The sequence below is a fragment of the Pipistrellus kuhlii genome, unplaced genomic scaffold, assembly GCF_014108245.1.
Source record: "Pipistrellus kuhlii isolate mPipKuh1 unplaced genomic scaffold, mPipKuh1.p scaffold_m20_p_13, whole genome shotgun sequence".
In the NCBI taxonomy this organism is placed as follows: domain Eukaryota; kingdom Metazoa; phylum Chordata; class Mammalia; order Chiroptera; family Vespertilionidae; genus Pipistrellus; species Pipistrellus kuhlii.
The window spans coordinates 18,223,217-18,240,618 of NW_023425438.1; the positions used below are offsets into that span (position 1 = coordinate 18,223,217).

The window sequence follows — 17,402 nt, forward strand, 5'->3', positions numbered from 1 at the left end:
CCCAATAGAACTTTTCATGTTTTAAGGCAGACCATTCAGAGACCCAATTTTCCACTTCTTTGTACGTTTTGAAGTGCTGCTCAGGAAGTGCGTGTGCGTTCTTGGAAGGAATGGTAATCTGAAGGAGCAAGTTCTGGTGAATTTGGTGGGTGGGTTAATACTTCCCAGGCAAGATCTTTTAATGTGTCTCTAACTGGTTTTGAAGTGTGTGATGTGCATCATCATGAAGCAAAATTACTTTGCCGTGTCTTCTGGCCCATTCTGGTCATTTTATGATCAAAGCGTAATTCAAATTGATTATTGTCCGTAGAGATCAGTATTAATGTTTCACCTGGTTTTAGAAGCTTATAATATACCACACCTTCCTGATGCCACCAAACACAGAGCATTGTCTTCTTTCCAAAGCCATTTGGCCTTGCAATCCATGTTGATGGTTAACCTGGGTCAACCCATGATTTTGTGCATTTGGGATTCTCAAAATAAATCCACTTTTCATCGCCTGTCACAATTCAATGCAAAAAAGACTTTCTTTCATGCCATTGAAGCAACTTTTACTGACGACATTTCGGTTTTCCATTTGTCTCTCGTTCAGCTGATGTGGCATCCATTTTCCTTCCTTTAAAATCTTTCCCATTGGTTGTAAGCTATTGGGAACTGTTTGCTGAGCAACATTTAAACTTTCCCCAAGTTGTTTTTGAGTTTGAGCTGTGTCTTAGATGAGGATAGTTAGATAATGGCTTCATGATGATGCTTATAATTGTTGGTCTTCAAACTTTTTGGTTGACCTGGACGTTCTTTGTCTCTCACATTGAAATCATCACTTTTCAAAGCATTTAAACCAGCTTTCACAAGTATCTTGAGATGGAGCATGTTCACCATAAGCTTCCAAAGTAAGCGATAACTTTCAGCAGCACTTTTCTTCAAAATAAAGTAATGAATTAAAACCTCCCCCAAATGCTCATTTTTTTTTTGCATGAAATTCGACATTTTCAAGCGTAAAAATATCTCTGATGTTAACACCTTCAGAAAACTTGACATAGGAAGTTTTGAAGCTTGCTGTCAATACAACACAATAGCCTACATATCCAATCGCATATCTATCAACATATGTGTAATTCCATCTATTGGGGGGAAAAACAACCCTCATTAGTAACCGGTACAGCTAGTAAATGCTCCAAAAGGACTTCGCTGGGGTGGGGAGGTACACAGCAGCTCAGCTGCCTGGAGAGCAGCTGTGAAAAAAAAAAAAAAAAAAAAAAAAAAAAAAAAAAAAAAAAAAAAAAAAAAGCTAAACACGTAGGATGGAGGCCTCAAGTTCAAAACTGGGGAATCTTGTTTTTGATGATTTAAGCCAAGGGAAGGCAGAGAGGGTCTTGGGCGGGGTGTTCCTCAAAACTTCAGGACTCATAAACTGGCAAAAAGGGTGAAGGATGGAGGTCCAAGAAGAGAGACGTCAGGCTGGGAGATCCAACAGGTGGGTGCGGGGTGCGGGCAGAAGGAAGAGAAAGGAGGTGACCGGCACCGCAGGGTCTGAGCTCCAGGTGTGGGGAATTCTAGGGGTGCACACACTCCAGGACACAACTGCCTCCCGCCCCAGGGACGGGGAGCAGGCAGAGCCCTAGCCACACCTCCAGGTGACGTGGGGCGATCGGAGGCGACCTCCGATGGGCTCCTCCCGCCGCCAGTCCCCGCAGGAGGCGTGCCCTGCCCCGCCCGCTCCCGGCTCCCGGCTCGGAGTGCGGCGGGCCGGGCGGAGAGCCCCTGGAGCCCCGCACCGGGCGCGGCTGGGTCTTGGGGCGCGGCCACTGGGGACCCCGATCGGAGGTAGGCTAATGAGAAGGGCGGTGGGCCCAGAGGCGACCTCAGGGCTGCGGATGCGCGGGTGTCCCCGCCCCCTGGAGAGCGCGCGTTCCCGGGGGTGGGAAGGGGGGAGGGAGGGGGAATGGGGGGCTCGCTGGATGGAGGATGGGGGCGGCGGGCGGGCACCGGGGGATGGAACCGGCTGGTGCAGGACTCGCCTCCGCGCCTCCCGCCTCCCCCCTCCCCACGTCTCCCCCGCTCGCTGCCCCCAAGACTGTGGGGTCTCCTCTGGGGGCGGGGGCTCCTAGCGCCCTGGTCTCCCTGGACATTGTGTTTGCAAAAGTGGGGCCCGGGTTCGTGGCGTGGAGCCGGCGATTGGGGGGGGGGGGGGGGAGGACACGCACCCGGGAGCCCCGCGTCCTTGGCCGAGGGGCCCGCGCAGTGAGGGATGCTTCGGCCCGGCCTCCGCTGGCGGGGAGCCCCACCGTGATCCCCGGTGCGAAACTTCTCTAAACTCGGGAACCGTGTGCTGCACCTGGAGTTGCCGGACTGTCAGAGTGCCCTTAGGGGACCCACCTCCAAACTGCGCTGCCCCGAAGTCCTCAAACCACTTTTAAAAAGACAAAAAGACGGAACATTTGAATCCTAGGTTGTGATGTGCGAAATGCATTGGAAAGAAGAGTTAAGCCTTTTACACAGTCCCAGGGCTGTGCTCCCTGCAGGTCACTTTCTTTGTGTGGAAATGCCCATCGCAAGCCCGGACCGCAGGAGTGTCCCCCAGGAGCCGTGGGGCCAGGGGCACGGCTGTTCTGGGCCACAGGTTGTGCCCCAGAGGGGCTGGGTGGTAGTCCGGAGGCTCCTTCCACAAGGCATGCCTCAGTGTGGTCCAGAAAGACATCTTTTCTGCTTTAGAAAACAAATAGATACAAACACACAGTTACCTGGCCAAGTTAAGCTGTTGCCGAAGAGGAGAGAATTACAGTACGAGTGGCCCACCCTGAGCCTCATGGGGTCAGCGTAAGTAGATGAATCGGCTCTTTTCTTTTTCTTTCCCTTTTGGGATTTGGAAGAGAAACAGGAAGTCAGAGATTCAAGAGAAAAAGAGCTTTCACTCCACAATTGTCAACAGTTAATTTTGTGTCGGTAAATATTTCCAGAAGTCTCTGAGGGGCATTGGGAAAAGCCAAGGCGTTTTCCGTCCGCGGCAGTGAAGAGAGAGTCACTTTCCAATTCAGAATCTGGTCATGGCTTTTATTTAGCAAGTGGGTTCAGCTCCCAAAGCTATACGGTGGGTTCCATAAAGTCAGAGGTCATGGAGAAGGACGGTGGACATTGTTCAAAGTTAGAGTCTTTGATCAAATTGATGCATTCGCACAGCAGTTACTTCACACTAACTGAAATTACAGAATGAAATGAAGAATCAGGTGTCTAGACCTCAGGGCGACCATTAGCCAGCCAATCTAACTTTGAATTTTTTAAAAAAATTATGATCTTATTAATAGGGAATGCAGACATTCAATGCCAACAGTATGTTAAGGTTTTGCTATTTCATTATAAAATAGGTCATTAGCATAACCAAATATATGAATAGGCATGTTGAACATAGAATTTATATACGGTGTCATTTTCATAGCAAAGTACTCTTGGAAAGACATATGTCTGATTCTTGTCATATTTGAGGTTAAAAATTACCTCTAAATTACTTGAGTTGATGGTGAAATTCTTGGCAGGGATAACGACAAACAATGGATCATTAAATGTGTAAATGTTGACCTAATCTATATCCACTTAAAGTCTTAAACTATTACTTTTTAATCATTTGTAAATACAGTAGATGCTCTTTTTAAAATTGAAGTATAGTAATTCACAAACCATTCAATTTACCCATTTAAAAGTATACAATTCAGTGATTTTTAGTAAATTCACTAGGCTGTGCAACCATTAACACTAATTCTAGAGTATTTTCTTTCCTTTTTTTATTTTATTTTTTTATTGATTTCAGAGAGGAAAGGAGAGAGAAAGAGAGAAACATCAATGATGAGAGAAAATCATCCATAGGCTGCCTCCTACATGCCCCCTACTGGGTAAGAGACCAAAACCCAGGCATGTGCCCTGACCCGGAACTGAACGGTGACCTCCTCCATAAGCTGATGCTCAACCGCTGAGCCATGCTGGCTGGGCTAATTCTGGAGCGTTTTCATCACTCCAAAAAGAAGCTGCAAAGGGATCGCTATTGCGCTTTCTTCACAGCCCGTGGCAACCACCAACCATCTTTCTGTCTCCTTCGATTTACGTATTTTACATAAGTGGAATCACAATATGTGGCCTTTTGCGTCTGGCTTCTTCACTTGGAAGTTAGGATATTATTTTCAAGGTCCATCCATTGTAGCATGCATCAAAACTTCATTCCTTTTTTGTGGTTGCATAATATCCATTCATCTGATTATGGACATTAGGTTGTTTCCACTTTTTGGCTCTTTGAATAATGGTGCTATGAACATTTGTGTACAAATTTTGGTGGGGATTTATGTATTCAGTTATCTTGGTATATATACTTAGTATTGGAGTTTCTGTGTCATATGGCAATTTTATGTAAAAAATTTTTGAGGAACCGTTAAAACTATTTTTCCAAAACAGCTATACCATTTTTACATTCCCAGCAGCAATGTGTGAGAGTTCTACTTTCTCTACGTCCTCACCAACACTATTATTACATGTCTTTTTTTAAAAAAAATATATTTTATTGATTTTTTTTATAGAGAGGAGGAGAGAGGGATAGAGAGCTAGAAACGTCTATGAGAGAGAAACATCGACCAGCTGCCTCTTGCACACCCCCTACTGGGGATGTGCCTGCAACCAATGTACATGCCCTTGACTGGAATCGAACCTGGGACCTTTCAGTCCGTAGACCGACGCTCTACCACTGAACCAAACTGGTTTTGGCACATGTCTTTTTTTTTATTTAGCCATCCGATTGGTATGTTTTGGTATGTCATTGTGATTTTGATATGCTTTTTCCTACAGCTAATGGTGTTAAGCACCTTTTCAAGTGCTTATTGGCCATTTGTATATATACTTTAGAGAAATACTTTACCGGTATTTATATTCTTTGCCTACTTTTCAGTTGTTTTTGTTAAATTGTAAGAGTCCTTTATGTATTCTGAATACAGGTCCTGGTCAGATGTATGATTTGGAAAGATCTGTGGGTTATCTTTCACTTTCTTTTTAAAAAAATATATTTTATTGATTTTTTAAAAATATATATTTTATTGATTTTTTTACAGAGAAGAAGGGAGAGGGATAGTTAGAAACATCAATGAGAAACATCGATTAGCTACCTCCTGCATGCACCCTACTGGGGATGTGCCTGAAACCAAGGTACATGCCCTGACCAGAATCAAACCTGGGACCCTTCAGTCTGCAGGCCGACGCTCTATCCACTGATCCAAATCGGCAAGGGCTATCTTTCATTTTCTTGATGGTATCTCTTGAAGCACAAAAGTTTAAAATTTTTATTAAGTCCAACTTATCTATTTTTCTTTAATTACTTATGTTTTACACATCATATCTAAGAAACTGTTTTCTATCCAGAATCACAAAGACTTATGCCTATGTCTTCTTCTAAGAGTTTGGAACTAGGGTCTTACATTTAGGTGTTTGATCCATTTTAAGTTAATTTGTGTATATGATATAAAGTGTGTGGTGGAGGAGGGTCCAAATTTTTCTTTTGCATGTGAATATCCAGTTATCTAGTACCATTTTTTAAAATTTTATTTTTTAATTACAGTTTAAATTCAATATTTTTTACATTAGTTTCAGGTGTAGGGCATAGTGACTAAACAATTATATGCCTTACAAAGTGTTCTTGATATTTCCAGTACTCACCGGGCACAGTATTTCTATGTTCTACTTTACATCTCATGACTATTGTCTCTACCAGTCTGTACTTCTCAATTCTTTTATCTTCTCCACCTAACCCTCAGCCTCCCTCTAGCACCATTTTTAAAAAAGACTACTCTCATTTCCCATTGAATGGTCTTGGCACCTTTGTCAAAACTCAATTGAATGTAAATGTGAGGTTTTATTTCTGTACTCTTGATTGTAATCCATTGATCTACATATCTGTCTTTATGCCAATACCACATAGTCTTCATTACTGTAGCTTTATGGTGATTTTTTAAATTGGAACATTTGATTCCTACAGCTTTTCAACCTTGTTTTGACTATTCTGGATCCCCTGAATTTCCATATGAATTTTAGGTTCAGCTTCTCAGTTTCTGGAATTTTGACAGGGATTGTATTGAATGTGTCTATCCAATGGCAAGTCTTGCCATCTTCACAATATTAAGTCTTCCAATCTATGAATATGGGCTGTCTTTCATTTATTTAGGTCTTTTAAATTTTCTTTCAGAGATATTTGGCAGTTCTCACAGTACAATCCTTATACTTCTAGTGTTAAATTTATTCTTAAGTATTTATTTTTTTGTGATGCTATTTTAAATGGAAGATATTCTTGATTTCATGTTTGGATTTTTCCTGGCTAGTGTATAGAAAAACAGTTGATTTTTGTATATTGATCTGGTACTTGAAACTTTGCTGAACTCAAATAGTTCTAGTAGTTTTTTTTTGGTGGGTTCCTTGGAATTTTCTATGTACAAGATCATGATATCTGAAAACAGAGGTAGTTTAGTTCTTCCTTTCCAATCTGGATACTTTCTATTTATTTTATTGCCCTGGCTTGAACCTTCAGTACAATGTTGTCTACAAGTAGTGAGAGTAGATATTTTTGTCTTATTTCTAATCTTAAGTGGACCAGTCATTTACTGTTAAGTATGATGTAAGCTGTGGGCTTTGCATAGATGCTCTTTATCAGGTTGAGAAAGTTCCTTTCTGTTACTAGTTTGTTGACTTTTTAAAAATACGTTTTTAATTGATTTCAGAGAGAGGACTGGAGAAGGAGAGAGAAAGAAACATCAATGATGAGAGAATCATCGATATCAGCTGCCTCCTGTATGTCCCCTCCTGGGGATCAAGCCTGCAACCCGGGCATGTGCCCTGACCAGGAATCGAACCCGCAACCTTTTGTATAAACCAACTGAGCCACCTGGCTAGGCAAGCATAAAACAATAGTTATGCTAGGAAAATAATCTTTTGTAGTTTAAAAACTGGTATATAAGTTAGGGGTTATATTACAGTAAATTCTGGAAAAACAAATTGGTTAATATGTGAGGGAGACATATTTTTGTAAAACAAAAGCGCAGAATAGTACGCCTGCAACTGCAGTTCTGTCCTTGGGTTCTGAGAGTTTTGCTGTCACATAGAGTCCATGACAGGCTTGGTTTCTTCAGGAGGTTCATTTCTAATGCAAATTTTGTCCATTCATAGCAAGACCTATTCAGAAATATATTATTACCAAGCTATTTAATAAATGGCCTGATAAAACATTGAACGTTTCAGACTACTTATATGAATCCCAGAGCCAGAAACAATCAGGCTTTCAAAATCAAGTACTATTGTATTTTTTGCTATTTAGAATTTCAAAACCTTTCCCTGCCTCCTGGCTTCTGCCTCACAGGGGCAGAATCTCCTCCAGAGGGAAAGTGAATAAAACTGATTCCAGATTTATTGACTTAATGTAGGTGGTTCTAAATTTTATATTTATATGTTTTCTCTTGTTCCAAATAAAAATTATGCAAACTTGTCCAAGGTTATAATACTTTGCCCAGTTAAATATGCCAAAGGATATTTGGCTTGAAAAACAACCTGGACCGGGAAAAATTTAGGGTGGTGATAATAATTATAATGTAAGTCCAAGCCTTAATTGTAGCACTGGTATAAAGCTTCTTTAGATAATTCTGTCATGCTACCAATAGAATCACACTGTAATAATCCTGTAAATTTAAGAATGTGATAAAATTATGAGCTGATTGATTTTTAAAATCTAGAGCTAAAATAATAATAGTACTCTATGTTTGTGGTGCTATTTTACTGTCCAAAGTGCTGTTAAAAACTGCACTATTTAATTTGTCCCATGAAAAAGAATGATTTTTTACTATTATGTCCCCCTTTTTTCTACATTGGATAAACTGAGACAGAGAAAGATTAGGTTACATAGAACATTTAATTAATACAGTTAGGCCTTCAACCCTGGCTTACTGTATCCAACTAAGTCCTTTCCATGTGCTGTCACCAGTTCCGGAGTTTATCTTAGAATTCGAAACTTGTATCTGTGTATGATTAGGTGGTTATTAGAATATGTACATCAGATGGTTTAATGAATTACCCTGAGTGCTAACTGGTATTATGCCATTCGAATGCTTTCTTTTATAGAATAAATATGGCAGAGCTTTCTGAGACAGAAGGACCAGTAGATTGGAAGGAACGATGCGTAGCTCTGGAGTCCCAACTCATGAAATTTAGGGTTCAAGCAAGCAAGATAAGAGAGCTCCTAGCAGAGAAGGTAAGCTTTTCTCCCTGACCTGTGTTATTTTAAAAAATATATATTTTTATTGATTTTTTTTACAGAGAGGAAGAGAGAGGGATAGAGAGTTAGAAACATCAATAAGAGAGAACCAAGGCACATGCCCTTGACCGGAATCAAACCTGGGACGCTCTATCCACTAAGTCAAACCGGTTTCGGCTCCCTGACCTGTGTTATTAAACAGCAGTGACGTAGGCCCTATTTCATTTCTGTTAAATAATCACAGTACTTTTAGGGATAAACACTTGACACAAAATGACTATAATTTAACTTTTTGCCAGGGCTTTGAAGCCATATTTGGTCTAGTCTTTTGCCAGTCTTAGAGTACATTAAGACTAAAACATTTCATTGCAAATTCTAGTGGAATATGTAAGCATTATATGTATTTGACAAATGTAGAGTGCATTTATTCCAGAGAGAAAAGCTATAATTTATTTGATTTTGCTAGAGAAGTGTGACAGCATTTTGATCTACTTAAATGTTTAGGAAAGTTATGTTTAAAGTGATTATAGAAGAACGTTCCCTATTGATAGTTAAAATGTGTTTATACTGTATTTGAAAAAATACAGTATTTATATTGACTAACTATATATCACTAAGCTATCATCTCAGCTGGAATTTAAAATAATTGTATACCTTTCTTAATAATTCTCATCATGTGATTAAAATTTTATGTCACAAGAATTTGGGGGGCATGTATGTGTATAAAATGAATAGCTAAATTCATCCATTTATGCATTCATTCATTCATAAATATTCATTGAGGGCGGACTATGTGACAGACACTGTTCTTAATGCTGCAGTTACAATTGTGAACAAGACACGCTGTGTTTCTATTCCCAGGGAACTTGGATTCTAGATCTGCACTGTCCAATATGGCAGCCACTAGCCACAAGTGGCTGATCAGTGTTTGAAATTAAGCTAGGTAAAATCGAGATGTGTTGCAAATGTAAAACACGCACCAGAAAACTACATATCACGAAAACCCAGTGAAACATCATTCAGTTTAATATCATCTTAAATTTTTGTGCTTTAACATCTTTTAGGTCCAAAGATTTAAGTTATGCCATTAGTATCCAATATCAATTTGCTTTTACTTATCTCTATTCTAATCAAAGTTGTAACTTGAAGAAAATACCAGTTGAATGTCTCCAAATTGGGGAAGCTTATCCTAACTCACAGTTAGTGACACATGCTTTTGCCTTTTGCTCCTCTCTCTATGAAAACCATTTCTGAGGTTGTACTGTGATTTATCAGGTATTTTCCACAATTCTAACCACCTCATACGATGACTTTTGTCAAGATTATAAATTATGTACATGTTGGTAAACCTCATTCCAAGGTGTTGCCTTAGCCTCTCAGCAGTTAGCACACTCTTGACTCCTCAAAATTTTTTTTGGTTCTCTATGGACTAAATAGAAGTTATGCTTATTTGGTTTCCAATTAATTGACCTTTAAATTCTGAATTTGATGGCAGCTTTTATTCTGTGTGTGTTTTTTTTTTTAGAAGACTTGTAACAAAATTATTTTGGTGCCCATTTTTTAAACATTAGTGTTGTTTTCTCTACAATATTGAAAATAGCTTTTGATTAATAATTTGTGTTATTAGACTTTATTTTTTCCTTGTCAGTGGATGAATTTTGAGAGGGTTTTTCTTCCTCCTTTTTTTTTTTTTTTTTTGTCTTTTGTATCTGTGACTTAAATCCTTTGCCAGATCTAAGGGCTGGAATTACTCAGTTGTGTCTTATACAGTGGAAAGTGGATAAGTTTGCCAAGTTACTCGTGGTTTTCCAGTAAATAGGTTCAACACCAAAAGGGAAATAACGTTTTTCACAATATTTTCTGTTATATTCCATTATGCAATATTTTTCTCTGGATTAAAAATTAGTTTTGGTACCCACCCATGTTTAAATAAAAATATCAAGTATTTGTTGATTCCTTATGTGCTTAACAACATGGGAAGTAATAAACTTTATTGTTCTCATTTTACAGATTAGGAAACGGATGTTTACTATGTGCCAGGTTTACTAAATGCCTTTTGCAAATTAACTTTTTAATTATTACAACAACCCTATGAGATAGGTACTGAATTATCCATATTTGCATAAGAGGAAACTTAGGCGCATAGCAGTTACTTAGCTTGCCTGTGTTTGTGCCAAAAAGTAAGTGGTGAAGCCAAGATTTGAAACTTGGCATTCTGCTTTCAGAACCTGAATACTTAGCCATCACCCTATATGGCCTCTCCCATATAGTTTTATTACCACATTCCTTGCTTTCTCTGACATACGTACCCACTCATCTATTCAATCTTCTTTTCAGCCATGCAACAGATAAATCCATCTCTGCTTGGGGGTCGGTATCTGTGTGTTACGATGTGTGTGTGTATGTAGTCATAATGATTTACATAACATTACTTTTTTTTTTTTTTTTCCCCAAAGCAAACCCTATTGCATTGCTTCTGCATGCCAACTTGAGTCAAATGTTGCATTCCAGAGGCCAGTCTGGTCCCATTCATAACCAACTGGTTTTATGTTAGGACCAGTATTCCCCATAGCTTTTCCCTACTAGTTCTCCACACCTTCCCCTTAAATGGATCCTGGCCCAAGGCTGAGGATTCTTGAGAGAGTACTCATTTGATTTTTAGCTCTTTGCCAGGAATTCTAGCCAACTTTGCTTTTCTGCAATAGTTTTTGACTCTTAGTTCTGTTTTATTGGCACGGGCTATGGCAGCTAACACTGAGTGCTAACTATAGTTCCTAAGCAATTAGTACAACCATTAGCTAATTTAAACCCCAAAGTAACCTGATGAGGAAACTATTGTGATTCCCAGTCTAAATATGTTGACATTAAGACTGAGAGTATTTGAATAGTATGCCCAGTATCACACAGCTAGAAATTGAAGAGCTGGCATTAAACCTTAGATCTTTCATGCTTTTCTTGTGATGCAGTTTATAAATAGAGTGCCTCACACATAGAAGTAACTCATTATTATTTTCCTATATCTTTCTAAACGAATACATTGGCTAAGTGTGCAAGGAGATGATTTAAACAAATGTAATTGCCAATTAATAGGAGACATCTTTCTGAATTTTTAAAAAAAGACATGTGAGATGATCTCAGAGTGTTGTTTTTTTTAAAAAATATATTTTATTGATCTTTTACAGAGAGGAAGGGAGAGGGACAGAGAGTTAGAAACATTGATGAGAGAGACATCAATCAGCTGCCTTCTGCACACCCCCTACCGGGGCTGTGCCCGCAACCAATGTACATGCCCTTGACTGGAATCGAACCTGAGACCTTTCAGTCCGCAGACCGATGCTCTATCCACTGAGCCAAACCGGTTTTGGCCTCAGACTGTTTTTTTTTATAATGAAAGGTGAATTTCAGTTACATACCATATACCTTATTTATTTGTTTATTTACTTGGAGATGGAGTAGGAGAATACAGGGTTTTTTCCTTAAAAAGCATTATTTTGTATTTTTTAATCATAATTTCTAAGTAGCTTTAGAATATTGAAGTTTATGAAGAAAAAGGCCTTATTGAAGTCTTGGGCAAATACTGCTGTAAGTGGGAGAGGTCTCTAAAGGAATTTAAGGAATGGTGTTGGAAATATCTCTAGTATGCCAAATATAAACTCTTCAGGGAAGCTGAGATTTAAGTAGTTTTCCTACTTTACAGTATTACTAGTTTTCTGAGTCAGGAAGGGGGAAAAAGGCAAGTTTCACTTTAAGTTGAAGTGAAGGTTGTTTCCTATGGGCTAGAGTGGAAGGATTTCTCCTTTAGGTTTCAGTGTGGCCCACATCACCTCGGGCTGCCTTTGGCTGAGACAGCAGTGCTGTCTGGTTTCTGGGCACTTGACCTTCCTTCTGAGACTGTGATTCCCCAGAGGTGGTTTAGAATGCTCTCCTGGGAATGAGGAGTCTGTGGACAGCACAAGGTTTGCTTTTCATATGACCACGCCTGTTTAAATTTCACATCTCAGTGTCTCTGTGGCCTCCCCTAACATTTCACAGTATTATACAATAACTGTGAAATTATGTGTATTCCAACGATAAGACTTTGCAGGCTAATTTATATCATTTTGGGCTACTGATGGAAGATATTATTTATTATAACAAAATGGTGATAGAGTCTTTTATGGGTTCTATGGGGGAGGGAAAGTCAGGAAGAAAGCTACTTGGGGGATTGCAGTCTATGGCAGTAAGTATAAAGGTCCTAAAGTATTCCGTCTAACATAGCCAGCCTACAATACTCGAAACACTAAGCATTAATGGCCTCAGTGTTATGATCTAAGATCAGTGGCAGATTTCCTCCTGCCATTTGCTGCTGTGTCCAGTAGCATTAGAATACAGAGGGCACTTCTGTAGTAATCAAAACAGTAGGTTTTGTTATCGTATTAAGTGGCCTGTTCATAAAATACTTATTTTTGTCCAATGCCTGATCTGGACAGCAGATCATTCCAGTGTCTTTTAGTGACTTAGTGTGGATTGCTTATGGAGTTAGCCCAAGCTTTACATCATGAAAGTAAAACCTTACATGAATATTTCCTGCACTGCTTTATTAAGTGTTTTGCAAAGTTACTTTTCAGCTTAAATGATTATGAAAGCAGTCACTCAAAATTAAAGTATTGCTTTTCTATAAACTGATTTTAAAGTGTCATAAACTTTATTGGAGATACTTACACGTGTATTTACATTTATGTAATGGGACACATTCCTTAAAAAGTTGATGACATTGTGAGATTTCTAAGTGCCTTTCCAAAGGGAAATATGAGCCTTTATAATTTTTTTTTCTATTTTCCTCACTTTACAGATGCAACAGCTTGAGAGACAGGTTATTGATGCTGAACGTCAAGCAGAAAAAGCTTTTCAACAGGTAGGGTATAATTTTAGTTTTGTCCTTCACCTGGAAGATTTAATTTCATACAGTGGATTCTTTTAGTGGCCTGACAACTTTCCAAGGAAACCCAAACTAACCTAATCCTTAGTTTTCTTAAATTAATTATTCTTGAAAATTTTTTTTTAATTTTATTATGCCAATGTCAACCCCTGCAAGAGTATATAGGTAATGAACACCCAGTACCAACTTCAGCAGTTAATTAAATCACAGTTACTCTATAACTCCATCCACTTTTCCCTCCTCACCCCCACACCAGGCTATTTTGAAACAAATCCCAGACATCTTATCATTTCACCCATGAGTATTTCAGCAACTAATCTATAAATGAAGACTTAAAAATCTTAACTACCATGCCATCTCCCAGTTTCTATACAATTTAGCAAAATCTGAATATATTTCTTTTTGTGACAACACTTTAAATTTATTCAGTATCTATTTTTTATGCCCCAAGAATTTTTTTTCTTAAATACTTCCCAATGAATCTAAAAGTTAACAGGAAACATAAACAGAGCAGATGAATTCTCACACACCGATTATAGCACCTTGCTTTGGCCTGCCCAAGATTAAGTAAATATTATGAATCCTTTGCTATCTTTAACAGTTTCCCTGGGACGGTGGCCTATTTGCTGTTTATGTTGCTTAAATTCAGCTTGTCCTTTGTCATTGAGCCATAGCCTAAGACTTAAACTGTATTTATATTAACCAAAAAGGAATGTTTCACCACTAAAAGCAGTAGTCAGCTAAAACCAGCTCAACTGGACACTTTTTAGCTTTGACCATTTTTCTTCTTGTTTACTCATGAGGGGCGTCACCTGCACAACCATTAAATAAGTGGATTTTAGAGGGGAGGAAAAAATCACATATTTCCCCAGAGGCATATTGGCAGTCTTTATACTTAATGCTACAGGACATTTTTATTGTTACTCACAACTTTTGAAAGCAGTGTGTGCAGTTTAACCCACTACTATTTATGAGTATTCTGTGAGACAGAAAAGCAACGAGTCTTGCATTGGGAAGATAATGATCCACAGGACTCATTCCCAAGTACCTGATTAGCTGTGTACTCAAAGCTACTACACCAGTGGTCGGCAAACTCGTTAGTCAACAGCCAAATATCAACAGTACAATGACTGAAATTTCTTTTGAGAGCCAAGTTTTTTAAACTTAAACTTCTCCTAATGCCACTTCTTCAACATAGACTCGCCCAGGCTGTGGTATTTTGTGGAAGAGCCACACTCAAGGGACCAAAGAGCCGCATGTGGCTCACGAGCCGCAGTTTGCCGACCACTGTACTACACGATTTTATGCTAACCATTGGGGTCAATAACTTCCCCTGTAGAAGTTTGTGTTTTCCTTCTGTCCTGAGTTCAATCACGTGCCTTTGTTTGTGGTTGGTAGAAGCTGGATTTCAAGTTCCCTGTGACCATTCAAACACGTGGGCTCATCTGCCTCTCTAAAGTTGGTTCTTCATATCAAAATCAATTTTGGTTCCTAATAAATGATTACTACTCAGTCATAATCTGCAGGGCCTTGCAAGCGTTTCTTTAACAACCAGTGTGAATTCATATATGTTTGTTACTGGCCAATCTCTGAGTAGTTAAAAATTTTATATGGTTCAGGTTAAATGAATCAAAAAAGACCCGGGCTATTTTCTGTGGACTTGTGGTAAGATATTTTGAAAGCTGCTTGGTTTTCCTATAAGCTTTTTTTTTTTTTTTTTTAATATATTTTATTGATTTTCCACAGAGAGGAAGGGAGAGGGATAGAGAGCTAGAAACATCAATGAGAGAGAAACATCGACCAGCCTCCTGCACACCCCCTACTGGGGATGTGCCTGCAACCAAGGTACATGCCCTTGACTGGAATCGAACCTGGGACCCTTCAGTCTGCAGACCGACACTCTATCCATTGAGCCAAACCGGTTTCGGCCCTATAAGCCTTTTCTGTAGAACTCTTATTCTTTCATTATCAAGGGCGACTGATGAATTCTGTGAAACTCGGTCTTAACAGGGCCACTTAGCAAATGGGTTGCCTGGAACTATTTGGTGATCCCTCTCCTTAGGAGACGTTGCCATTTTTGCCAATTTTTTCCTTGCCTGGGAAAGTGTTTATCTAAAAGCACTAATCAATTTGCAGAGTTGCACGTGCCAAAGATGCAGCCAAGGAGCTCTGGCTGCGGCATTCATTCATAAAACGAGAATGCCTTTCAAACTGAATGTGTTTTTCAAGGAAGATGCATACTCCCAAACCAGAGTTTTCCTAGGCAGTAACAGGACAGTTTTATGTGGCAGCCCCAGGTCTGTAGGGTGGCTTGCTCTGACTCAATAAAAGAGAGTGTAGGTATAGGCCTGGTAATGTTTATTTCTATTCTTATTCAGTTATTTTTGGTTTTCTTTAGGCTTATAGGCATGGAAAAAAAATTTTCCTTCTATGTTCTTTGGCTGATCTAATAATTAAATTGGCATAAGACAGATTTACAGGATTAAAAACCCCAAATTTAATGATTTATGTATGGGAGCCCCATAAAGATATGAGATTCATAGAAGTGAACAAAGTAGGTAGCTTTCATACCTTTTAGACGAGAGAACAATAAATTTGTGAAAAATTGACAAAATGAAGGGGGTTGTGCTTCACTAAATTTTTGAAGAAGTAACAAGACTTGTTTATATAGTTTTCTCGGCCCTAAGTTTCTTACTGTGCTGGTAAGAATGCCTTGTACCCTCCGGATACAGGGAGGGTATCTTTCAAATGGGAGATTTGTTTCCTGCTTTGGAGGGAACCAAAGAGGGTCAGAGTGTCCTTCTTGGACTGGCTGTTTCTCAAGTAACTTTAGTTCAAATCCTCAATATGCCCAAGAGGCACGTTTGGGGGGGATATATTCTGCTCCCCTTTAGGGTTATCATCTATTACTGGATTCCTGGAGCACATACACCATTTTGGACTTGGACCCTGCTCTTCTCTCTCTGCTTCCACAGCTACAGGATGTCCTGTGCAGAATTGGCTGTACCATCTTCAGATGGACCCTAGATACTCACTGTCCTGCTCCAGCTGTTTTTCATGACAGCGTCCCTAATATAGCCCTGTGTCCTTGACTGTTGGTCTGCAGTTTCTGCAGAAAGCCTGCTATGTTATGTTAAAAAAAAAAAAATCTAAACCTTAAGATGACTTAAAATTGTCTTTTGGATAGTGAAATACCTTTTTTTTAAATCTTTTTAAACATCTACTTTTATTTTCATAGTTTCCAGCCATGTGGATGGTGTTTATATAGGACACTTTTGGCATTGGATTTGAATTTACACTTATATGCTGAACTCACAGGGGAAATCTTGTATTCACGGTTAAAAAAACAAAACAAAACTAGCCTTAAGATCATCCTTCCAGATGTTAAGTATTTTCAAACATTAAGTAAGGACTGCGTGATTTTTCAGAGGTGTTTTTCATAGTTTAAGGTTTTTCATCCTAACTATAATCTTTAATTCCTCAAATGCTTTTGCATATTTATCTTCTTGGCCCCTATAATCTGAAACATTGCTAAAACTACTTTCCTACTTATTTGGAGTATATAAACTAAAAGTCTTAGTATCATAGAAATGGCCCAGCACTTCATTTTCTTTCTTACTATCATTAACACTCACACATCTCTTCTAAGATTTTACATGTTCAAATGTGTTTTGCAAAAGATATAAGCAGAGCCAGTGTATTTTAGATATTAAACTTGAGGCACCACTGTACCCCCAGACACTCTCTTTTCTATTTTTCTTTTCCCCCCCATTACCCTTATCATCTTGTGTAACATTCTGTATAATTTTTACACCTTTATTATACTTGTGATCTCTCTTACCCAAAGACTTTAATTTCAATTCAGGCAAAGACTTTAGGTCTGTGTTATTCACTGATGTCTACCCAGGACCTAGAACAGGCCTGGCAGAATCAGGTATTCACTGAATATTTGTTAAATTGGTGAATCAATAAACCTCACTTGACATACTCTCCTACCTATATCTTGACACTCATTTTTAAAAATATTTTTTTATGATTCCATCAGTGGACCCTAAGTTTTTTTTATTTCCTTTTGCTTTCCATTATAAGTGTGTGTGTGTGTGTGTGTGTGTGTTTTCATCTAAGTTTAATTTTCCCCTCAAAATGTATTATTATGCTAGGCCATCCAATTAGGATATTTATCTCACCACTTACCTTCTTTATATTCCTTTAAACTTTGTT

General features: G+C 38.8%; 1 protein-coding gene across 4 annotated transcripts in view; it reads left to right on the plus strand.

The window, feature by feature from the left end:
- The first annotated feature begins 1,678 nt into the window (after positions 1–1,678).
- PLEKHH2 (pleckstrin homology, MyTH4 and FERM domain containing H2) overlaps positions 1,679–17,402 on the plus strand; it is a 66,920-nt gene continuing 51,196 nt past the window's right edge. For all 4 annotated transcript variants that reach the window (XR_006741410.1, XM_036435161.2, XM_036435162.2 and 1 more), the window contains exons 1-3: positions 1,679–1,824; positions 8,131–8,260; positions 13,095–13,157. Coding sequence is in view for 3 of the 4 variants with exons in the window: in XM_036435161.2 (XP_036291054.1) it covers positions 8,138–8,260; positions 13,095–13,157 (186 nt within the window). In the remaining variant the exon portion in view is untranslated. The remainder of the gene's footprint in view (positions 1,825–8,130; positions 8,261–13,094; positions 13,158–17,402) is intronic.